The sequence below is a fragment of the Macrotis lagotis genome, chromosome 3 (assembly GCF_037893015.1).
Source record: "Macrotis lagotis isolate mMagLag1 chromosome 3, bilby.v1.9.chrom.fasta, whole genome shotgun sequence".
In the NCBI taxonomy this organism is placed as follows: Eukaryota; Metazoa; Chordata; class Mammalia; order Peramelemorphia; family Peramelidae; genus Macrotis; species Macrotis lagotis.
This window is the reverse complement of record NC_133660.1, coordinates 20,530,447-20,555,481: the sequence shown is the minus strand read 5'-3', so window position 1 is coordinate 20,555,481 and position 25,035 is coordinate 20,530,447. Positions and strand designations below refer to the sequence as shown.

The 25,035-nt window shown below is 36.6% G+C and overlaps 1 protein-coding gene and 1 pseudogene across 6 annotated transcripts in view; one reads left to right on the top strand and one right to left on the bottom strand.

The window, feature by feature from the left end:
• Nucleotides 1-25,035, bottom strand: part of NRG1 (neuregulin 1) — an 887,736-nt gene that overhangs the window by 136,751 nt on the left and 725,950 nt on the right. For 4 of the 6 annotated variants that reach the window (XM_074228294.1, XM_074228297.1, XM_074228295.1 and 1 more), the window contains one exon: nt 21,074-21,124. The exons of the other annotated variants lie outside the window; for them this stretch is intronic. In XM_074228294.1, the coding sequence (XP_074084395.1) occupies nt 21,074-21,124 (51 nt within the window). The remainder of the gene's footprint in view (nt 1-21,073; nt 21,125-25,035) is intronic. 6 annotated transcript variants of the gene reach the window in all.
• On the top strand, nt 15,106-15,572 carry LOC141517354 (ATP synthase peripheral stalk subunit F6, mitochondrial-like; annotated as a pseudogene).

The following is a 25,035-nucleotide window of genomic DNA, read 5'->3' as shown; positions in this document are numbered from 1 at the left end:
AACAATAGGTTGGTATGTGCGTGTGTGTGTGTGTGTGTGTGTGTGTGTGTGTGTGTGTGTGTGTATGTGTTTAGGACAGAACTGTTCTACAAATTCCTCAGGTCCAATGGCACATAGATGGTATTCTTGAATTGTGGGTTTCTTGGTCCTATTCCCAATAATGAGAACACTCTGTAAAGTCTCTCCACATTTATAACAATTACCTTGTCTTTGCCAGAGTGAAGGGTGACACAGCAATTTGTCTTTGGTAGTGTCATGGTTAATTAAGAGAATTCTGAAGCTGCAATGAGGATGCCATCCTTTAACATCTGAAGACTTTTGAAGATCCCAAAGCCGGGTTTCAATAGACATTTTCATTTCAAAATTTTTGTTCAAAAAACAAAAAGAAATATAAAGCTACTCTGCCCCATAGTACATAGCTTGAATTTCAATAGTCTCATTCAACACAAGGTCCCCAAGGTAAAATATTGAAGAAGAAGCCCATAAAGAATGGGCTCTGGGGAGCTTGGCACCTGTCAAGAACTCACTGCAAGGAGATAGTAGATCCATTTTGTGGAATTTGAGGCTACCATGTAGTGATCAAGCAATAGCATTTCCTTTGGTGGGCTCCCCTACAGTCTCCCCTTCTGAACTATCAGAGGGATGATCATCACATAATAAGTGGCATTATTGCACAATTTTCAAAAATTTATCTCCTCCCTGTTCCCCTGGATGTGCATTTCAAAAGAAAGCAACTAGGTTCAATGCTTGGGCTCTACAACTAAATTGTTAGGACTGTGGGCAAGTCACTTATCCCTATTTGCCTCTGTTTCCTCATCTGTTAAAGGAGCTAGAAGAAAATGACAAGTCACTGCTGGATCTTTGTCAAGAAAACCCCATATGGACACAGCTGAAATGAAGCAACAGGAACAACTCTTACTGTATGATTCTTTCTTTATCTGGATTTTAGTTTCCTTCCCCATAAAAAAAAGAGCACTCTGGGTCAGATGACCTCCAAGGACTGAAGTTTGAATATTCTTGATTACCTTCCCAGAGCTGCCCCCTCTGGGATAGGCCCTTATTAGTCACTGTTAATCTGCAAATCATAATGAGGTCTAATTTAGTGCAAATGAATTCCACTGAAGTGATAGCATTATTTGAATTTATAACTTTAAATAGTATGGATTCAAATACCTAGAACTACTTCAGGGGATTCATTATTCAAACAAACAGGACCTGTCCATGACTGAAAATGTGGTTAAGGAATAGATGAAGGACAGGGCACATCTCATGAAGTCAAGGCTAGACACAATCTTTGTCAATTAAATATAAACAAACTTAACTGTATATCACTTAAAAACAGAAACACTATCTCCTGCCTTTATAATCACAGATGAAAGAAATAATTCAGGCAGAAAAACTACATGATGGTAGTAGAGGGATGGGTGCAAGAAATATGAAAGTGAAATCAAAAAAGTTTTAGCAACTGATTGATAGGCTATGGGAAGAAGGAAGAGTTAAGGATGAAAACTGGGCACCCAGAAGGAGGAAATAAAAAAAATTGTTCTAGAAGCATGGAATGCTTTTTTGAACTTTGACTTTTGGTATTATTGAGAAATTTGGTATTTGGGAGAATTTCTATACATGATATTGAGAAATCTTCAGATTTGCACAATGTGACTTTATTAATTGATGAGGCTCAGGTCACTTGAAATAAACTCCACTATTGCAGAAGACTCATAGGTCTCTTGCTTAGGCTCTATGTGACATTTTGTTTCCTAGGCCAAATATCAAAAAATGATTCCCTTCCATGACTAACAAACTGGTTGGATTTCTAAATAATAATGGGGGAAAATGTGGAAGTCTCTTTGAACAATGAATTCATTGGTACAGAAGACTGAAAACCATTTGTCAATGGATTATGGTCAAGGATTTGAACAAACAGTTTTTAAATGAGAAATCACAAACTATTACAACCATATGAATGTTTATTCCAAATTATTCTTAATAAGAGAAATGTGGATCAAAACATTAATGTTTCACCTTAACAACAACAAGCAGGCACAGATGGAAAAATGATAGGAATAGCAATGTCAGAGGGACTGTAGAAAGTCAGGCACAATGTTGGCAGAGCCATGAAATGGTTGGATTATTTTGAAAAACAACATATAAAACTTAAAAAGTAATATAAATGTCTGCCCCTGATAGAAACATAACCAAGAAGTTCAAAGAATGAAAGGAAGGTCCCGTAAAGAGGAAAATAGCCATTACAGCTTTTTGTGGTAATAATGAACAGGAAGCAAAATGGAACCTAGTGCTTCAACAATGGCTCAGTCAACTGTGATACATGAATGGAATGCAATAATACTCCACCATGAAGAAATGATTACAAAATTAAGTAAGTCATTAAAAGAATATAATAGCCATAAAAACAAAGACATTAATGATAAAGAGGATATTAAATTTTGTTTCTATTTAGAGTTATTGTATCTATCTAGTTATCCTATCTGTTCCATCTCTCCTCTCTCTCTCTCTCTCTCTCTCTCTCTCTCTCTCTCTCTCTCTCTCTCTCTCTCTCCCAGATCAGGATACCAACTTCATTCTTCTAGACTAAATGGAAATGAAGCTTGGATTGCTTCTGACCCCCTGATCCTGGGAAGACTTGGCAAGCAGACACAAATCCCCGGAAGTAAAGCCTGTAATTTGATGAGTGAGCTTTTTTCCCCTGCTGTATTTCTCAAACATTGACCAGCCATCCAGTCATACACCCACAGACATTTTATAAAGGTATTACATATTTATGATCCAGCACAAAGACCCTCTAAAAGCATCTGTGTTTAACTAAATCATGTCAATGACAGCGAGAAGCCTGTAGGGCAATTTAGCCTCCTAGGGAAAGTGTGTTTACACATCACTTGTGATACAGTGGCTTTCAAACAGTCACAGCCCATTCTCTCTCCCACCTCAGCCCTGCCCCCACCTTCCCCTCCCCCTGAAAGGAAAGGCAAATATTAAATACTTTGGATATCTTTTAGGATTCTGTCATAAAATATGAACATGTGGGAGTTAAAAAGATTTCCCACAGGGCCCTGAATTATTATTATTATTATTATTATTATTCCTCAAATTTGAACCAAATTGGTGTGATTCTTATCATAGAATTATATATTTAAAACCAGAAGGAACCTTAGAAGTCAACTAGTCTAGAGACAATATTTTACAGAAAAGCTAACTGAAGCAGAGACGTGAAGTGACTTGTCTAAGGTCACAAAAGTGGCAGCGTCAAGCTTCAAGGCCATGTCTTCTGATACCAAATCCACATAATCACCTTTAAAGCAGGGATACTCAACCTTTCTTTTCTGGTTCCGTGTGTGTGATTGTGCGTGCCTTTGGCACACCAATGGAGCCTATTTAAAATATGCTCACTACAAAGTTTATAAAGGAAACTCATTCTCTTGAAATAAATGCTTTTTCCCATATTCAAATTCATGAATCCCTGGGAAGTCTGTGGATCAAGTTGATCACCCCTGTTCTATAAACAGAACTAATAATGTACTAATCATCCCAACCAAAACCCTTATGCAAAACCTGAAAAAAAGAATTAGAGATGAACCTAGGAGTCAAATTCTTGTCCATAACAAACTGATTTTTTAAAAAAATGATAAGAAAAAAAGGTTTGCAATAACACTGTGAACTACCCTGTTCAGAGACTGGCTTCTGTGGTTTTCTTGAAGTAGTTTAAATGTTTTGTGAACTCCCATTTCCATGTCAAGGAGAAGATCAAATTTTTCCAAGCTTTCCTGGTCAAAGTCTATTCAAGTATTCAATTCTATCTCCCAGAAGTTGAAGTTTTTAAAAAACAACAAAACACTCCATGTCCAGCAACAGATAGCCAGGAGACTAGAAAGAATCCAGAGCCAATGGATTGTTATTGTGACTGGATTTATTTGTTTTTTCGCTTTTATTAAAATGTAGATAGTTTGGGTTGTTGGTCAGATATGGGATGATGTTCCCAAGCATACACATTTGTTTGTTTAAGTTTGTTGGGATTATTATGAGGATGAACAAAAATCATTTTGATACTTCCAGATTCTATGCTTCTCTCAGTGATGGCATTCTGTTCATTGACGCAGATTGTAGTCCAGCCACACCCTGGTGACTCTTATGTTCCTGGTTTGTTACAGTCAGAAAACGCCAGGGGGTCAGACCTTAGCATGTGGCCAGGGTTTTGATCAGTAACAAAAAAAAGAGGGGAGGAAGGAAGGAAGAAAGGGAGAAAAGGAAGGGGGGGAGAAAAAAAAGAATCAGAGAGAGAGGAGGGGGGAGGAGGGAGGAAGGAAGGAAGGAAGGAAGGAAGGAAGGAAGGAAGGAAGGAAGGAAGGAAGGAAGGAAGGAAGGAAGGAAGGAAGGAAGGAAGGAAGGAAGGAAGGAAGGAAGGAAGGAAGGAAGGAAGGAAGAAGGAGGGAAGGAAAGAAAAAAAGAAAGTTCTGTCACACAATAGATAGAACAGGACCTGGAGTTAGGAACACTCCTTCAATCTCAGACATTTACTAGTTGTGTAGTTGTGTGTGACCCAGAGAAAGTCACTTAGGAACAGCTAGGTAGCACAGTAGATAGAGCACTGGCTCTGGAGTCAGGAGTACCTGAGTTCAAATCAGGCCTCAGACACTTAATGATTACCTAGCTGTGTGGCCTTGGACAAGCCACTTAACCCCCATTACCTAGCAAAAAAAAAACCTTAAAAAAAAAAGAAAGTCACAACCCTGTTTGCATCATTTCTTCTTCTGTAAAATGAGTAGAAGAAGGAAATGACCAACCACTCCAGGTTCTTTGCCAAGAACATCCCTAAATGAGTCTTAAGGAGTCAGAATGACTGAAATGACTGATGCAAAATGAAAAACACTGTCTCTTCAACTCCATCCCTTACAGTTGGAGTAGAAACCATATTGATAGGCTTACCAATTGCCCCTTCTTCTCCCCATAACCTTTTATTTCTTAAAATTTTTATTTACTTAAGACAGTGGGATTAAGTGACTTGCCCAAAGTCACACAGCTAGGTAATCATTAAGTGCCTGAGTCTGGATTTGAACTCAGGTCCTCCTGATGGGAGAGCCGGTATTCTATCTACTGTGCCACCTAGCTGTGCCCCACCTCATAACCTTTTAAATTAAAATGAAACTGTTTGATGAGAGGCACCCAAGAATTAGCTGAGCCACTGAGTCAAAGCAATACTCTTCAAATTTAATAAACAATTTTTGGGGCAGCTAAGTGGCGAGCACTGGCCCTGGAATCAGGAGGACCTGAGTTCAATTCTGGCCTCAGACACTTAATAATTGCCTAGCTGTATGACCTTGGACAAGTCACAACCCCATTGCCTTAAATAAATTTTTAAAAAAGGAAAATAATAATAAATTCTTAAACAAATGAGCAACTTATGTATTTGGGGATGGACTGACTTGATGACTACCAATTCCCCTTTCCAGAATTAGATAGGATACTAAGATCATATGAAATTCAGCTGTGTGTTTCCCAAAGCTGATTTAAAAGACAATATTTTCACTCTCTTCCTATTTTCCCACACTGAAATTCAATCTGTAATATCCTAAATTCAATTTAAAAAAATCCACCAAACATTTCAAGTCTCTATGACAATGCCACTCAATGAACTAGGTGCTTGAGATACCAGGAGAATGATGGATAGGTTCTCAAGAACCTTCAATTCATGCTATGTGACCTCACTCTGGCCATGTAGAAACTAAGACAACTCCATACTGTCACCTCTTGTGATGAAAACCAAAGTTTGTTAAGTTTTGGTTTGGGGGGGTTTCATTCTTTGTCGGCGATGCAGAGGCAATGTGACATATTGGAGAGATGGCTAACATTGGACTCTGGGTTCAGTTCCAAAATCAGATACTGACTGGGTGACTTTGGACAAGTGCCTTCCACTATAGACCCCTTAGGATTTAACTTGCAGGGTGCTATGTCAGAAATATGACCTTAGGAACTGTTTTGAATCCTGACTATTCTTTACTTCCTGTGGGTCACATTCTCTCTTTCCTTAATCACTGACAGCTATCAAATACAAAGATTAAAATAGATGATTCTCTGATCTGCTAAGTTAGACAGATAGGATGTCTCTTAATAGTGGGAGTTCACATATATTCACCTGTCCAGGTCCCCATACTGAAGAAATAAGATTATGGGAGTGTTTGAATAAAAAATTGCATAAAATAGATTTGTTGCCTAACTGAGGATCACAAAGAGAACAAGCAGGGCCAACAAGCGCAGTAAAGCAATTTCTTATTTTTTTTAAATTTCTCATCCAAAGCTAAATGAAGGATAGTGTCTTCCTAGCACTTGGAAATTCTGCACATTTCCAGCAAATTAAAAAGCTTTGACTGCGAAGAATTGAATAGGTCCCGAAATCAAGCCAAAACTGCAATGCTCATTGGTTTTCTGCCCAATTGGGTTTTTTAATTTCAAATCTGCAATGGAAGTCTCTTCCAGAGCTTACTTACTCTTGGCCTTACCTACAAGGCCCCACCAAGGCTTGGGAGTGGTAAGATACCCAATACTGGGTGCCAGATGGGCTTCCCAGAGTCAAAAGGATATGAGGCAACAATATGAAATCACATGCTATTTGTGACTGACACCATTTCTAGCAGGGAAAATAGGATTAGCTATGGCCATCAGGAAATGTTGCTAGTTGTATGTCTTGAAAATGAATGTTTCAGTATCTGAGATCCATACCCTTTCCCTCAACCCATCTATAGACAGTGGAGGAGCCAGTTGTCAAAATGTTTTCTTCTGATAATGCTTTGTTTTGACTAGTGATAGAAGAATACCAAGACTCTAGGGTGAGTCAGGGCCACATAGAGGCAAAAGCCCTTTGGAGGCTTTAGACAATCAGAGGCAGAAAAACATCAAACATCTGTTTTTCATCTTGGTTACCATTCATCCCTAGCTCTACAATAGGACAAGTGGGTGACAGAAGCTCTGACTATTGACTTCAGTTAGGTAAGTGCACCAAGTATGAGCTGGGCACTAGTGATGCAATGAAAATAAGTGCTCATTGGGAAAGAGATATAATAAAAAAAAAACATTTAGCAAGAGCAAAAGAGTATCAATAGGGTGATCAGAAAAGGTTTTCTAAAGATGGTGGCCCCAGGACTGAGCTTTGCAGAGACAGATTTTGAGAGCTAGATCCAAGGGAAAAAGGCATTTCAGGCACAGGAAACCTCATGGCAACTCAGGAGAGAGGGTCTCATCTGGGAAATTCTTAAAAGGACACTGGTAAGATATTTGACTTCTCAAGACCTCATTTCTTCCTTTGTAAAATATTAGCATGGTAATTAATGCTTAATGCTGATTTTTATAAAATGCTTTTAAAGTTTGCAAAATGTTCCTCTAACCAATATCTAATTTGATCCTCTTGACAATCCTAGGAAGTAGGTGTTAACATTATCTCTATTTTATAGATGAATAAACTGAGGCAGACAGAGGTGAAGTGACTTGCCCAAAGTTCCACACTTAGTCAAAGGAAAGATTTTAACTTAGCTCTTTAAGACCCATGCTTCCTTCAGTCCCACCAGCTTCAGGAACTATAATTAAATATATGTGTGCTCCTGGGGTCAGCTGCTACCAAACTCACAGGAATTGTGTGACTTTCATCCCAGACTTGATCTGTAACCACTTGTGGTTGTACCCCTGTTCTATAACCAAATAGAGTCGAACCAGCATGTCCCAGTTCTGCTATTTGGTAACTTTGGGACCTTTGGCACATCACTTACTTTACATATAAAACCTTAAATTCTTATCAAATTCCATTATTATCTTAATTCTTTTAGGAAATCAGTTACATCTTCTAATATTATATTATCACTCTCTTGCAGTTTGAGGTCTTCTATATATTTACCTTCAATAAATGTCTTTACAGCACTGAGAAAAATATTGAGCACAAGGTATCAAGAGCAAATAATGAAAAAATGGTGATTGTGAATTAGAAGACCTGAGCAGGTCAACTATGTAGTCTGTGTGATCCTGAACAAGTGACTTGACATCGCTGAACCTTTCTTTAAGAAGAGGGTCAACTTTTCTTTTCCATCCAGTGTTTCTGTACTCCCTCACAATGGCACTACAATATTAACTATTCACTGTTCCCAAGCATAGTATTCAAAACCTAGGGACATAAACTTCTAGAAAAAAGCTGCCTACTCTTCGCTAATGCACTTCTCAGGCCTCGGGAAGATTTTGCATACCTTAACTACTGCTTTCTCTTAATTGGTCTATGTTCTCAGGCTTCATTCTTTTTGCCTGCTCTGTAGCATCTGATATCTTTAAACCCCCTCTTCTTCTATATACACTTTTCTGGAGTTTTTATGAGTGTGACCACTCCTGTAACTTTTTTTTTAGGTTTTGCAAGGCAAATGGGGTTAAGTGGCTTGCCCAAGGCCACACAGCTAGGTAATTAAAAAAAAATAAATCAAAAAAAAGATATATTGGGAACTTGGCATAGAGGGTAGAGTTTTGTCCCTGAAACCATGGAAGACCTAGGATCACATCCTGCCTCCACTACTTAACTGATTTTTATAAAACTTTGAGCAAGTCACTTTATTCTCTGTGCCTCAGTTTCTTTATCTATAAAATGGTGATAATCTTATCATTTTTATAGGGATTATAAGGATCAAGGTCTTTGTAAATGACATGAGATAAAGAAAATTCAGTGATGCTCACTGTTCTTATTAGTGGTTTCTAAGAATAATCAATTGCATTCCTACAACCTTCTTGCCAAGTTTCGGTTGCAAGTCCCATCTTGTACTAGTCTCACTACTCAACAAGGTTATCCTCCTTCATGGAGAAAAGAAAACCTGGAATATTTTGTCTAGCTTCCAGAATGGTAGATAAAAAGATCATTTTCCCTAGGAAATTCTATTATTCCCATGTCACTTCTCATCCTCACAATCAAAATTCTGCTCTAAGAGAAAAGCAACTGATGGCAATTAATCAAATCAATAATCAACTAATCAGAACTAACCTTAATTTCCTATCTTGGAATACAGATTTTCCTTCTGTGGACAAATATTTCTCAGTTCTTAATTTTTAAAATCACCTAAAGTCCCAATTTGTCAAATGTACTTTAAGGTTCTCATTTTTTCAGATATCTAGGGATAAAGAGATCTTTGACTCAGAGGAAATCTACCCATTCCTTTCTCTGCCCATCTTATGCATTTCTTTCTCATGAAATAAATCATTGAGGCCAGAAGTTTAATATCACTGTCATAGAATCGAATTTAAAAGGATATCAATAAAATATTACTTTTTTATTTATTTAACACAATGGGATTAAGTAACTTGCCCAAGGTCCCACAGGTAGGCAATTATTAAGTGTCAGAGGCTGGATTTGAACTCAGGTTTTTCTGACTCCAGGGCCAGTGCTCCATCCACTGTGCCATCTAGCTGCCCTAAAAATATTACTAATTTGTGACAAATATTGGACCAAGGGTTAGAAAATCAGTCTTCTAATCTCAAATCCTGCTTTAGACACTTCCTAGTTGTCTGATATCAGCCTGATCATTTAACTTCCCTTAGCCTCAGTTGCCTCATCTGTAAAATGAGGGTAAAATTTGCTCCTTCCTTGCATTGTTCTCATGCAGATTAAGTGAGATAACATACATATTCTACATTTCTGTTATATTACAATAATATTTGCATAATAAAAATAAATACTATTATTAAGATTATCAATTTGGGGCTAAAATTAAATTTAGAAATTATACAACTCATTTTACAATTGAGGAAACTACAAAGCAGCAAGGCAAGAAGTGGTGCCTAAAGTCAGTGATCTGGGGTTTCAGACATGTGCCCAAGTCCAAAATCACCCTTCTTCCCACTGCCACCATCCAACTTATTTGACCATTGCTTGCCAAAATACTGTCACTTTTCTTTTATCTTCTCTGAAGCTCAAAAATCAAACTCTGCCTCCATTAGGAATGTTTGGCATGCCCTTGAATGTGAGAGGCTCTAGGAAACACCAGAGCTTATGGCTGTCTATCAACACACACTTTTCCTTATAGGCAGAAACTGGTTTTAGATGACAGAAGTGCCTGGAGGGCTTGGCTCCTTCAAGTGTCATTATAGATACATGTCATTTTTCAATATGCACAGAGATCATGTGAACTCCAGAGACATACAGAGCTGGATTACCACTAGGCAGAATGGAGTGGCAGTTTTCACTCTTGCTTTTACAAAGAGCTCATTGCTAAGGTCACTGATAATGTTTGAATTGAAGTAAATGTGGAGATTTTAGATACGAGAGAAATTTTTTAGAATGCTTTAATGTTGAGAGAGAGAGAGAGAGATGTCTATCTGAAAGAGAGATAGGGAGAGAGAGTTATTGACTGGAATCAAGCAGGGTGAAGTGACTTGCCCAAGGTCATGCAGCTAGTCTGAGAACAGATTTGAAGACAGTGCTCTATCTACTATACCACTTAGCAGTATACTAAGATGTTTCTTTAAAAAACTCTTAACAACACTTAAACAAGTAGTTATTAAGTAAAATGTAACATCACACATTAAGATTCTTTTTTTTAGGTTTTTGCAAGGCAAACAGTGTTAAGTGGCTTGCCCAAGGCCACACAGCTAGGTAGTTATTAAGTGTCTGAGACCGGATTTAAACCCAGGAACTCCTGACTCCAGGGCCGGTGCTTTATCCACTGTGCCACCTAGCCACCCCTAAGATTCATTTCATCAAGTGCCAAATATCAATCTTTCCTTCAGATCCAATCCAAAATCAAAAGCATCCCCATAAAGTATGTTCATTGCTTCATTCCCCAAATCAGGGAAGAAAAGGATCCTTTGACCCTGGTGTACTTTTTTTCAGACACTGCATACTATCTAGGTTTGTGCATTCTCTGTTCTAGGTGAATTAGCCTCCTAACTATTCTCCCAATCCTAGAATAGATTCCTTTTTCACTTCTTCCTTTAACTTCATTCAAAGCTGTCAAAACCTGTAGGAAGGTAGTGTGAGTGAGTGATAACTATGTTGGATTTGAAATTGGGGACATCGAGATCTACTAAATGCTTTTGGTACATATCTACTGGGGTAGTTAGGTGGCACAGTGGAAAGAGCACTGACTCTGGAGTCAGGGGGACCTGAGTTCAAATTCAGCTTCAGTCAGTTGATAATTAACCAGCTGTGTGATATTGGCCAAGTCACTCAACCCCATTGCCTTGCAAAAAAAACCCCATAAACAAACAAATAAATAAATGATAAATCTGTTGTATAACTATGGGCACACAAACTTTTTTAAACCTTTTATCTCATCTGTAAATGGGGGATAATGATTCCTGCAATACAAACCCTACAGATACAATCCACATTGATATACAGTGACTCACAAATTTTGGCTAACTACATAAATGTCAGTTTTAAAGAGAAAATTTTCTGGAATACTCTCCTCAATTGAATATATATGTGTGTGTGTGTGTGTGTGTGTGTGTGTGTGTGTGTGTGTGTATGTGTGTGTGTGTGTATATATATATATATATATATGTATATATATATATATATACATATATATATATATATATAAAATTCCCATAGAATGGAAATTCCTAAGGATCAGACACTACCATCCTTATTTTTGAGACTTATAGAAAGTAAGTGATTACTTAAAAAAAATTCCAGGGTAGCTAGGTGGAGCAGTGGATAAAGCACCGGCCCTGGAGTCAGGAGTACCTGGGCTCAAATCTGGTCTCAGACACTTAATAATTACCTAGCTGTGTGGCAAGCCACTTAACCCCATTTGCCTTGCAAAAAAATGAAAGAAAAAAAAGTAAGTGCTTAGTATGTATTTTAGTGAAAGGAAAGTATTTATAAAGACAATTTGGTATTGGTCACAGTAAGGAGATCACTGTGACTATAGAGGCAGGAAGAAAGAAGAAAAAATATAGAAGTGAAAGCAGAAAACCTGGCTCTCTCTCTCTCCATATGTGTGTGTGCATGTAACCTTAAACAAAAAGGTTAATTTTTTTCAGAGTCTCCATTTTCCTCTTCTGTAAAATGACAGTAGTCATATATGACATAAATGACACCAGTAATATCTCTACCTAAATAACTCAAATTAGTGTTGCAAAACTTTCCTTTGAATCTGTGCCTTCTTTTCATTGTCACAGGTAAATCATGTTGTGATGTGGCTTCCCAGAGCCCAAGAATTGGGTCAACAGAATAGATAGCAGGATGAAATACCAAGCCCAGAGTGTCAGTAGGAAGGGGTGATGCTAGGATACTATACTCTGCCATCAGCTGCCCTTCACAGAATATGCCAAGTTGATTTTTTAGTGACTCAGCACAAAATTTTTAATGCTTGTCTTTGGATTTCTGGGGCCTGGGGAAAGGAAACCTTTAGATATCAACAGCCAATAACCATTTGTTCTTATACAGATAACCATTTGCTCTTATACCCAGCACTGTTAAAACACTACAGATCAATGACTGGTATGCCAGCATCCTTAAACAGGACTGGAAGTCATGCCAGAAGGGTTCTGCTTTCTATTCAGGCACTGCCAGTTCCTCATGACTTACTGAGCCTGAGGCAGAAGCAAGGACAGCAGGAGACAGAGATGCAGCTTTCCTTCTTCCAAACAAAATCAAAAGACCAAATAGGTCAATGGAGAGAACAATGAGATGATTCAAGGCAGGAATTGTTTGTACTTCTCCAAATAGCTAACCTTACCAAAAGAAATTTCAGCCAAAAGTCAGAGGATTTAATGCTAAGAAGAAATCATTGACATCAGCTGGACCAACACCCTCATTTCATAAAGGACAACATCAAAGCCTGAGGATGAGGAAAGGGACTTCCCAAGATCATTCAAGTGGCCAAGTAGCATAGCTAGCAATTGAACTCAGATCTCTAATCTTGCAGCCCCTTTCATTACCATATGATGCAAGTTTTACTTAGTCCTAGAAAAATACATGTCACTTATATTTCAAAGCAGAGATGATACATTTAAGCCTATCTGTTCTTCAGTTCACTGGGATTTTAATTTTTTTAGCTGAAACACTCAGAAGACCTTCAGGCATTTAAGGTACATTCTCCTTTCCTCACACTCCAAAAGACATCCCCAGCCAGCTGCCTGACAAGTCTGATTCTGGCATGAAGATTTTCACTTACTGAAGGAATTGCAAACAATGAGATTTGTTTCTATCTTTCTCTGCTCAGTTCACTAAGTTAAAAAATCCCCAAGTGAAGACCCTTTCTGTGAGGCAAACCACAGCTAAAAGATGGAAGTAATCATCTTCAATATCATTCTTCATGTAACAATAAAAAATATTTCATCCATATATTTCAAAGCTATTCCAATAGTCTCTCATACTCAATTAATGCAATCTCATTGGCAATGCAGCGTCAACAAAAAAAAGAGTCCTGCCCTGGAGACCTTTCAGCACCATAGATAAGGACAGCACCATAGATAAGGACAGCACCTATCAGGACAGATCTCTCAGATTATTTTTGCAATAATTATATCGAGTATAAAAATCTAACAAAGCAAACTTTCCATCAAGATTTCAAGCAACTTCCATCTGTCCTTGCAAAATAAAGCCATTGGCTTTCCAAAATGAACATTAACTTTCCTTTTGAATCATCAGTTCTCCTATGGGAGCATACAGAGAGTAGCAGCTGTGTTGATTTTTTTGAAAGGTATTTTACTACAAGGGAGATGAACAGTTTTTAGACCTTAATGCGCTTTACCTGCACAGTAAACACATTTTTAAAAGGTCTCCATATGCCCTTATGTGACCCAAATCCTTCTGCTGGCTTATCTCACTGTCACAGATATTCTCATTTGTACATATAATATCATTCTCCTGCACACATAACCAATTCATCCTAAATTACACACAGCATGCTTATATCAAGATTTTTTTTTATTTCTTACTTTAGGAAGCAAAATTGTAAACTTATTCAAAAAGACTACAAGTCTACAGGAGTGATTTTTAAAATGAATTTTCTTGGAGTGACTAGGTGGCACAGTGGATAGAGCACCAGCCCTGGAGTCAGGAGTACCTGAATTCAAACATGACCCCAGACACTTAATAATTACCTAGCTGTGTTGGCCTTGGGCAAGTCACTTAACCCTATTGCCTTGCAAAAAAAACCTAAATAAATAAATAAAAATCTTTGGAGATTCACATAGGTTTCATTTCACTTCACATCTTCATCAATCATAAAGATACTGACAGAACTGACTTTTACCCCAATATTGAGATCCATAGCCATGGAGGATGGGAGCATGCAGAAAAGAATTGACTAGAATGAGTAGTACATATAGCTATGTTGAAAGTGAATGAGAAAAATTCCTCTTGCCCTGAACAACTGAGGCATTTGCATACTTAATTCACAAAATTTACTTGTCAACCATTTGAATGATCAATCATGGTAGGGTTATGATCTATATATTAAAATGATCTTTATTTTTGATTCACAATGTAAAATGTCTTTACTTTAAATTTTCACGAAAATGATCACCCAGTGTGCTATCATGCAGCATGTTGAACACTGGCTCTTGGATGTTTTTCCTTAGTACATTGCCACTATCTTAAAGGTAAGCAGTCATTGAATCTTTGATCAAATACAACTGTGAATGGATTGGTGCTGCCTACCAACAGTACCTTGATAACATTCAGCACCAATCACAAAGAAAACAACTAAGTTTAGTAGGGACCACTCTCATCCAGTCTCCAATTCTCTTCCCAAAGAATCAGAAAGACATGTTTGAATACATTGGATGATTTTTTTTAATTACTCTCATTGCTATAAAGATATGTGATGATTTCTTTGCCTTTTGTTATGCAAGTTACAGTCTTCTGACCCCTCTACTGACAACATGTTCATAGAAATCTTCAAAATCAAGTCAGCTTCCAAATAGAATTGAAGCACCTCCCTAAGTAACAAACATCACTATTTTACACTGACCAAAAAAAAAAGAAATAGAAATATTTTTCTAGCTCAGAATTAGTTACGAAAATTTCAGGAAGTCCTGCTCAACATTGTGGGTAAGAAAGGCTGCAGTTATCAATATCATAAAGAAATCACAGATTCACATTCTCAGGGCTCCTCACCAGCTTGCAAGGTGACTGAGCGGACAGTGGGTAGCCCAGGATCATCATGGCTCTTAAAAGGCTCTCCAGGTTTTTATCTCTAATACAGTCTGCAACTTCAGTGTATATTTGAAGAAACATTGGTGTTACAGCTGTAGCATTTAATAAGGAACTTGATCCTATTCAAAAACTCTTTGTAGACAAGATTAGAGAATATAAATCCAAGAGGCAGGCTACTAGAGGACCTGTTGATAACGGTCCAGAATGTCAACAAGATCTGGACAGGGAACTACTCAAGCTTAAGCAGATGTATGGTGAAGCAGACATGAATATATTCCCAACATTCAAATTTGATGACCCCAAATTTGAAGAGGCACCCAAACCCCAGGCTTTAAGATTAACTATGGGGTGTATTTTGCTGTTTTTATTTATTTGTCATGAATTAGTTGTATAACTAATGAATAGTAACAATAAATTTTAATTTCACTTTCAAAAAAAAGAAATCACAGATTCAAGTCTTGCTCATGATCCAAATAAGACCTAGTCTGGAAGGTACCAGAAAAATTAATTGGTTTGATTTTTTTCTGAGTGGAATCAAAACAATGTCTTCATAAATAGACCTGAGGATCCTTTAGGGTGCTTTTTCTGGGTACAAAACTCAAGAAGAGACTCTCAATAGAAAGCTACCTAGATCAGTCCCTTTATAATGCATCCATATCAATAAGATGTAGAAGCAATTGAATACAGCAATAAAATGTGCAATAAATTTAAGCACACCCACCATTGTGGTAAGTACTGCCTAACTGAAAAAAAATTAAACCTGCTCAAAAATCCAGGAAAGTGTATAGCAGAAAATAGATTGAACCAACATTTTACAACTTTACACAATATACACCACAATAAGCTCCAAAAGGATAATCTTAAAAACTTTCTTAAAAAAAGTGAAGGTCACATCACTTTTCAAGTTAAGAATGGAAGAGGTATTTTGTACATCTAAGGTTAAGGGGAAAATTCTAAACCTGAATCTAGAAACACTGCCCCTCTAATCAAATTGTTTATTTGAAACATCAATTTTAAGTAAAGTTTGACTGAGTTAAGGTTGACAGAATCAGAGCAATTTTCAAAGGAAACTGGAACTTGAAGGGGAATAAATAGGCTAGCTATTCTTTTCCAAGTTAACTGCTCTGCTAAAAACAAAACAAATCAAGTTTGCTTCAGTATCCTATTTGATATGGCTTTGGTGAATCTTTTCAGGATTGAATATTAGGAAATACAAAATATAGCCTATGTTTATTTCATATCATCAGAATCAGCAAGCATGAAGACACTGAAAAATATTTTAACACTTAAAACTTAATTCAGTTTAGCAAACATTAAATAAACAAAATGGGAAAAAAACCCATGCTAAGCAGTAAGGATGAAAAATTTTAAAGATAAAAATAATGCTTGTCCTTGGGGAGTTTATGTTTTATGGGAGAGATAAATCATGTAAATTTGAAATATATATACTAAGTCTTATATACCTATGGAAAGAGAAGTGGGGGGGCGGGACACTAACACATGAGGAAATTGAGAAAGACTTTGTGTAGGAGATGGAGAAAATTGGAGTTTTCCAAAGAAGAGAAATCAAAAGAAATTAAGGCTTCTGATTTCAGATTGAAGACATCAACTTTAAAATCAACAGTGCAACAGCATTAAAAATTCTGAGGGTTATAAACCTAACACTTTTTTCCTTCACACACACACACACACACACACAGAGAGAGAGAGAGAGAGAGAGAGAGAGAGAGAGAGAGAGAGAGAGAGATAGGACAATAAACTACAAGAATTGGTCTATAAAGACAACACAGAAAAAAAATTAGAATAATCCCCAGAGGAAATCACCCTCCCTTGTTTTAAATAACTAAATGTAGGCATTTCAGACAAATCCATGCTAGTGGAATGAGAGAGAGGAGTCAGATTTCACACAATGAATAGAGCTATAGACTAAAAGATCCATTTCAGGTCTCTGCAGCTAGGACAAAACAAGAGAAGTGTGATTTTCCCTCCATAAGCACTCAGATGTGCTTAAGGACAATGTCCATCATTCCTGCTAATGAAGAAAGGAAAAGCTCCAGTTTCAGGAGACTAAATCACTTTATTCATGAAATCCTACAGGAGAAATTCCCATTAGCCAAGGTGCCAAGGAGAAATCTATGATTTGGTTTCAAATATTAAGCATTTTGCAAAACCAAATAAAAACACCCAATAGATAAATATCATGATCCAAATGGAAAATATAATTCACTAGGAAATCTGCACAAACCTACTCTACAAAATGAAAACTACAGAATAGAAGACTGTCATCTTGGAGGGGTACACAGGATCCAAATAACTGATTGCAGTAAATTATTCCAAAAATTGTATCTATACAGATGACCCAAGTCATCAAATGTATTAGACTGATAGGAAGTAAGTGATATGGGAACTAGTCTATTAATGATTCAATATGTCAGAGAATTCCATGGCCTGAAGGCTGCACTCATATCACACAGCCTGAGCTACATTGCTGCTCCTACATTGGAACAAGAAGGCTTAGGGTCAGATAATTCTTAAATCAGAAGAAAACTGATCTAATTACAGTGTGCTACAATAATTTCCAAATAGAGCTTAAAATGATCCTGATAGATCAACAAATGAGAGATATAGATAAAAATTTATACACATATGCATATGCTCTTCTTTGTTTTCAGTCATGTTCTACTGTTTGTGACTCCCATTGGTGTTTCTTGACAAAGATACTATAGAAATTTGTTGTCTCAAAGATGAGAGAACTGAGACAAACAGGACCTAAGTGACTTGTTCAAGGTCACAGGACCAGTACTCTAACCATGGGGCTTGGTTGATCCATAATAAAATATATAGATAGATAAATATATATAGATGCAAATATTGACATGTGATACTATAAATATCTTTATATGAAGAGTTAGAGATATATACTAAACTGATATCACATCTAAACAAATATATTAAAATACTATAAAATATAAAAATATACTTTTTAACGACATATCATTTTTAATTATATGAAAGTTTTTTCAGGAAATGAAAAAAAGGGAAAATTATGGTGCAAATAACAAGGAAAATAAAAACACAAATAAATGTCCAAAAATATTGTGAATTTTTTATAAGGGAATTAGTTAAACAGAAGAAAAGCAAACTGTATTTCATTATTTCATAAAAATCTGATATCTAAGATATGTAGGGATTTGGAGATAGTGCACAGAGTGACTAGAGTTAGGAAGACTTGGGTTTAAATCTGGTCTTGGTCACTTGCTAGCTGTTTGACCCTGGGCAAATCACTTAATGTTTGCCTCAGTTTCCTCAATTCTAAAATGGGAACAATAAAAACTTATAACAGCACTATTATCAAAGAAAATAATTTTAAAGGAGTTTACATGATACCAAGCATTTCCTAAGTGTTATAGAAGGTTAGTTGTTATTGTTGTATAGATGAAAACATGTATAGAAAAACATGTGGAAAAGGTCTTAAATTATTCACAAATTCAAGTGAAAAGAACTGCAGTTTCATCTCAATATCCATTAAAAATGACAGAGATGATAGAAGACAATCGTCAGCATTGGACTTCCTGAGGGAAGACAGGGCTCTAATTCACTAATGGTAGAGTTGTAAATCAGTCCAAGCATAATAGGAAACAATTCAAATTACATGATAGTCACTAAAGCTTCAACCAAAGAACCCCCCACCATCTCCACCCTTGGGCATATACTATAAATAGGTTAAAAGCAGAGAAATATTATATATAGATGGAAATAATCATGGCATAAGGTTTTGGAATACTAAAAAAAATGTGGAAAGAATATGGGCATCAATCAATTGGATAAATTCTGAATATAATGTAATACAATTGTATCATAAGAAATGCTGAATGAGGAATTTGAGAACTATGACAAGACTTTGGGGAGCTCATGCTGAGCCAGGAGACCAATATGGAGTTGTTATGAAAATGAAAATAATGATAAAAGATAGTCAAATTCAGAGCCATTTCAATAATTGATCTTAATCTAGATGACAGGTTGTGAAATCTATTTCTCTTGCTTTGGTAGTGAGGTAGGGACTGTATATATGCAGAATCACTGACACTACTCCATTGCCATCATTGTCTTTTCCCAATTTTCAACTATGCTCCTGAAGTCATCACTGGTCTTCTCAGAGCAGCCAATGAGCAATACTCCATCTCCAAAATTGATGGATTTTTTTCTTCTAATCTCAATTCAATTGTTCTTTATGATAGCTTACCCTGATCCCCTTAGTTATTAGTCCTCACACTGCCCCCCTACCAAAAAATTTATTGTTTATTTTAATCTCCTATGTACATGCTGTTTCCTCCTTAAAAGAATAATTGAAGGGCAGTAGATAGAACACTGGCCCTGGAGTCAGGAGGACCTGAGTTCAAATCCGGCCTCAGACACTTAATTACCTAGCTGTGTGACCTTGGGCAAGTCACTTTACCCCATTGCCTTAACTAAAACTATTTTTAAAAAAGAATTCTTACACTCCATCACCCTAGCACAATGCCTTGCTCTTTGAAAATGACAAATATTTGTTGAGTGAATGAAGAAATGTTTCAGTGCTATTAAATATATTTCCTTTTGCTATTTTTCTTTGTTACAAGAGATTCAATATGATGGAAATGGTAGTCAGATGAGTGTCACCTAAAAGAAGGCATCAATTAAGCATTTGAAAAAATCAACTAGCCAGTTTAATAAACAAGGAACAGTTTGACTTTTGAGATAGCAATGATATCTGTGATTTCATTGTTGTAGAACTTCCTTAGTTCATGCAGGCTGCCCAGAACATCGAAAAAATAAGGGACTTGCCTAGGGTCAATCAGCCTGTACATTTCTGAGCTAAGACTTGAATCCATGTTTCCCTAGAGCCAAGGTAGATTCTCTGTCCATTATATCACAGTGCTTCACTAATTTTTTTTTAGGTTTTTGCAAGGCAAATGGGGTTAAGTGGCTTGCCCAAGGCCACACAGCTAGGTAATTATTAAGTGTCTGAGACCAGATTTGAACCCAGGTACTCCTGATTCCAAGGCCAGTGCTTTATCCACTATGCCACCTAGCCACCCTTCACTAATTTTTTTAATGGAGTTTACAGCAAATTAGACCTTTCATAAACATAATGTATGTGTATATAAACATAAGAAAATGTTTGTCCTTGTATGCACACATAGAAATGTACATACAAAATGCATATAGTACACTGACCTGACATTTCCATTAATTCTGTAACACATCAATTTCATATTATTTATGCTAACCCTCCTCATAAGCATCAGATTTTTTGCTAATTTCCTAATTTCTTCAGTTCCCCTGGGACCTAGCTAAGAACAATCATCCATTTCACGGTAAAAGTACCTTTACAGGAAAAATTCCACATTAAAAAGGTGAAAAATCATTGGCAATTATGGTCTTGCTTCTAACACATTTCCCAACTGGTTGCTACCTAGCAAATTTAAAATTTGAGCATCTATAATATCATTTATCCATTCCATAGAAAAATGGCAGTTACCAAATCATGGAGATATCTGCATAGCCCATCTTGGGCAATGGACAATGAGTTCAGGCTTTGAAAGAAGCAGAAATCCCACTCACTCAAGTCAAATCAAGTCAATCAGGATTTATTAGATAACTGCTATGTGGTTGGAATTGAATCAAGTACTGATCCTAACCTGGTATTTGACATTTTTCCAAACCCTGAAGGCCATTGGTCTAAGTTGATCAATCAAAAGAATGACATCTCCATACAATTATATTTCCACATGCTCAGAAGAAAGTGCAGAAAGAAATACAATTCTAGGACAGTCCTCCTCTACAATTTTGAAAAATTCTTCCATCTCTACAATGAAATATAGCATTAGAAGTCCTTGAAAGTCATCACAAAACTATGGTAATGGTCAGTCAATGGAGTGGTTGGGTACTTACAGGAAGAAGTATTGCTCCCTTCTGTTGACATTGCTAGTCTAGTGGCGTATTCTATAAAACAGAAAAAGGCAATGAGGAATTATGAGATCTGGCCAAGCAAAGTTCTCCATTACATATGTTCCATGCTTGAGAGTCCCCAGGAAAAGAAAGCAGAAAAGTAAAAAGTCAATGGAAAATCAATAAAAAATAGTGCTTAGCTGAATGTCATAAGGGACAGTAGATGCAGCTTAGACTTAAAAGAGGTTTCAGCAGAGATGTGAAGGCAGGCCCCTAACTCCCAAGTTGCTCTCAATATCTATGGAAACTCTAGTTTCCATCACAGAGAAGCTTTGAATACCCACTTAACAGGATACTTATATGTAGAACTTACTAGCAGGGGGATATTCTTTGATTCTGCTAATGGTCAGGATTGATAAAGATCTAGGGAGGGATGCTGGGAGAACTGGGAAAAAATGTTCACTTTATTCTGCCATCTTGAATCTACAACTGGAATTGATAAAGACCTAATAAAATTCAGTGACACTGGTCTCCACAATATTTCTTGTATAAGATATTATCTCCCAATTCTGACCATTTCTTCCTGGCTGTCCCCATTGCCCAAAATGCTCTCCTCATCCTCTGCCTCTTGTGTTTTCCATACCTCTCTCAAGACCCAGCAAAAAAACCCACCTTCTATACAGGAAGCTCTTCCCAACCCCTTTTCATTCTAGGATCTTCTCCCTGTTTTATCTTGTATTCTGTCTCTCCATTTTATTTTTTTATTTAACTTGTCTGGACACAGTTGTTTGAATTTTGCCTTGCCCATCACTGAGTTCCACAAGAGCAGGGCCTGTCTTTTACCTTTCTTTGCTTAGCTCATATCTGGCACATAAAGGGTCTTGATAAATGTTTACTAACTGAATAATTGAGCCTGAACAAGCATGAGATCCACAAAAAGGAGTCAAGAAGAATGAAGGCCAATGTAACCCATAAGAAGAGGAAAAGGTTTAATCAATGGGTACATGAGGATATACCATGCTGTAGCAGAAATTTTAAGTCAAATGGAAGTCAGTGAAAGTCAATAAGACTGGAGTTCAAACCTCACTCCATGACTTATTTCAGGTCTCCTGCTTCATTTTGTCAACTATGAAATGATGAACTAGGCTAAATGGCCTTTGAGTTCCCTTTCAGTTCTTGATATATAAACTGGTGATTCCCATGCAAAGAATTCATTGAAAAGATGAAGACAGCCAAGCTGAGTGGTCAGCAACTTGACAATGGGAGAAAGCAGAAGGAGAGAAAAAAAGAAAATGGAGAAAAGGAAAAAGGAAGAGGGAGGAGACATGGAGAAAGGAAAAAAGAGAAAGAGATGGAAAGAAGTCAAGAAAGAAGAAAGAGTGGGTGGACACACAGGAAAGAGAAAAGAAGAGATTGATAGAGAGAACAAGGAAAGGAGAAAAAAGAAAAAGGAGAGATACTTGGGAGAAAAGAAGTTAAAAGAGTGAGAGGGGAGTAGAAGGCACAAAGGAGGAGAAAAAGATGGAAGGAAAACAGAGGAGAGAGAGGAGAAAACAAAGTAGAAAGTGAAAAAGGGAAGGAGAAATAAAGAATGGACAGAATTAGAAAGAAAAAGGGAATAGAAAAGCAAAATGGGGATATGAGGGGATAAAATGAAGGGGAAAAGAGAAAGGGATCAAAGAGGAAAACAATGAAGAAAACTGGACAGAATTAAGGGGAGAAAAAGGAGATGAGAGAGTAATATGAACTTGGAAAAAGTTAAGGATAACCCAGAAGGATTTGGAGTAAGAATATCCATTAATATTAATATTAATATTAATATTAATAGGAGACTTGAAAAGCCCAAAACTCTCATTTAAAATATAGGAAAAAAAGAGACTTAGAGATAGAGGGAGGCTTGCCCAGTATCATATAAGGTATTGGTATGAGATGAATCCCCATCTTCAGACCTCAAATTCAATACTCATACTATTGAATCAGGCTGCTTCCAGTTATTACATGCTTCTTATAAAAAAAAAGGCTACAAAGAAATAGATGGACCTGAAATAGTCAAGTCCTTTTCCATCTTTGAGTCTCAGTTTCCCTGTCTTTAAACAAGAGGGTCACATGTTCCTGTCAAAGATGTAGATTCACAATGCAGGAACACATGACATGAGCAATATGGAAAATATTCCCCCTTGACTATATTTCTTACAAGGGTTTTGTTTGTCTTTTAAAATGATGAAGGACAACACAGAGGAATTGTTTTATTTAAGAAAAATAAATCTAAAGAAAAAAATAAAATCAAGCAGACTATCCAGAAAGTCTCTAAGGTAGCTTCTAGCCTTAGTCATTTAATCACAAGTCTACAAAAATAATAATATCACGGAACCTGGAATGTACTGAATGGCTGAGAAAGGAAAGGAACAGCTAGAATGAAATAACTTCTGGGAGTGGCTGCAAGAGATGGGAAAAACAATTCCCAGATATGATATATAATCCATGGGCAATAGCTACATGTGTGGATTTGTTGGTTAACAATGTGGTAGCTAAAGTTGTGGAGGCTCATCCTTTTTCCTTGGTCATTTAACTCCCCATTATTAGATGATTCATATTATCAGGCAGTAGAAGGAGGAAAAGTGATCAATAATAATATCCTGTCAGACTCTTAATTTTTAAAAAGTTTATTGGTATAGTTTACTTTTACAGCATATTTGTTTTCAAATTTTCAGCTTCCCCACCTCTATACCAAAGGTCAATTCTTCTAACTAATAAAACAAAAGAGAACAAGGAAAGTGGTTCAGAAAAAATAGCCAAAACATCATGGAGACTGATACTATAACCATTGATCCACATGGATTGTTACCACTATAGAGGATGGGAGGTACCTGGATTCTCTCATTTCTTCTCTGAAGGCAAATATGTCTTTAAAATAATACAGCAGTCAGTTTCTAGTTTTGTTTCTTTTTATTGTTCTTTTAATTCATATTTTTGAAGTCATTTCGTAGATTATTTTCCTGATTCTTCTTATTTTCTAAAATTTCATAGACTGTTTCATGATTCTCTGGATTTTTCATTTTTTTGTAGCACATTAATATTTCATTACTTTCTTGTAATGAATTTGTTTAGTTTAAGTGAGGAGCACCTACTTTGATTCTGATTATCTCTGCCATCATAGCAAGATGTATATGGCACCTTAATTTATTTTTGTCATTAATGTTCTGGGGGTATATATCTAGTAGGGGAATTTCTGGGTCAAAGGATAGGTATTTTTTATTCATGTTAATGATCTTATCTATTTTGTCCTACTGATATACTTTTTAATTGTTTTTTGAATTTTACAGTTTCCCCCCCATCTTGCTTCCCTGTCCCCTCCTCCCAGAGAAAGCAATCTGATAGTCTGTACATTGTTTCCATACCTATACATTGATCAAAACTGAAAGTTTTGTGGGCAGCTAGGTGGCACAGTGGTTAGAGCACTGGCCCTGGAGTCAGGAGGATCTGAGTTCAAATCTGACCTGTGTGACCTTGGGCAAGTCCAAGATCCATTGCCTTGCAAAAAAAAAAAACTGAATGTGTTAAGAAAGAAACACTGATATATTTTTGTCTTTTCTTTACTCAAACTCTTTCCATATATTTTGGACAATTATTACTTCACAGTATAATTTGAAGTTTGGAAATGCTATCTATACCCCCTTCATTACTACTTTCCCTCCCACTATTGTCTTGAGATTCTACAGCTTTTCTTTGTTCAAATATTTGATAATTCTACTGATAAAGGACTGAATCTGTAAATTAATCTTAATCAGATTATCAGTTTCATTATTGTGATCCAGATATAAGCAATGAGTATCTTTTCAATTATTTAAATTCATACTTAACTTTTTAAAGAGTATTTTGTAATTCTCTTTATGAATCAAGTGTGTAATTGAAGACTGACTTTCAGATAGTTTGGTAACTTAAGTATTTTGATGAAACTTCCCTTC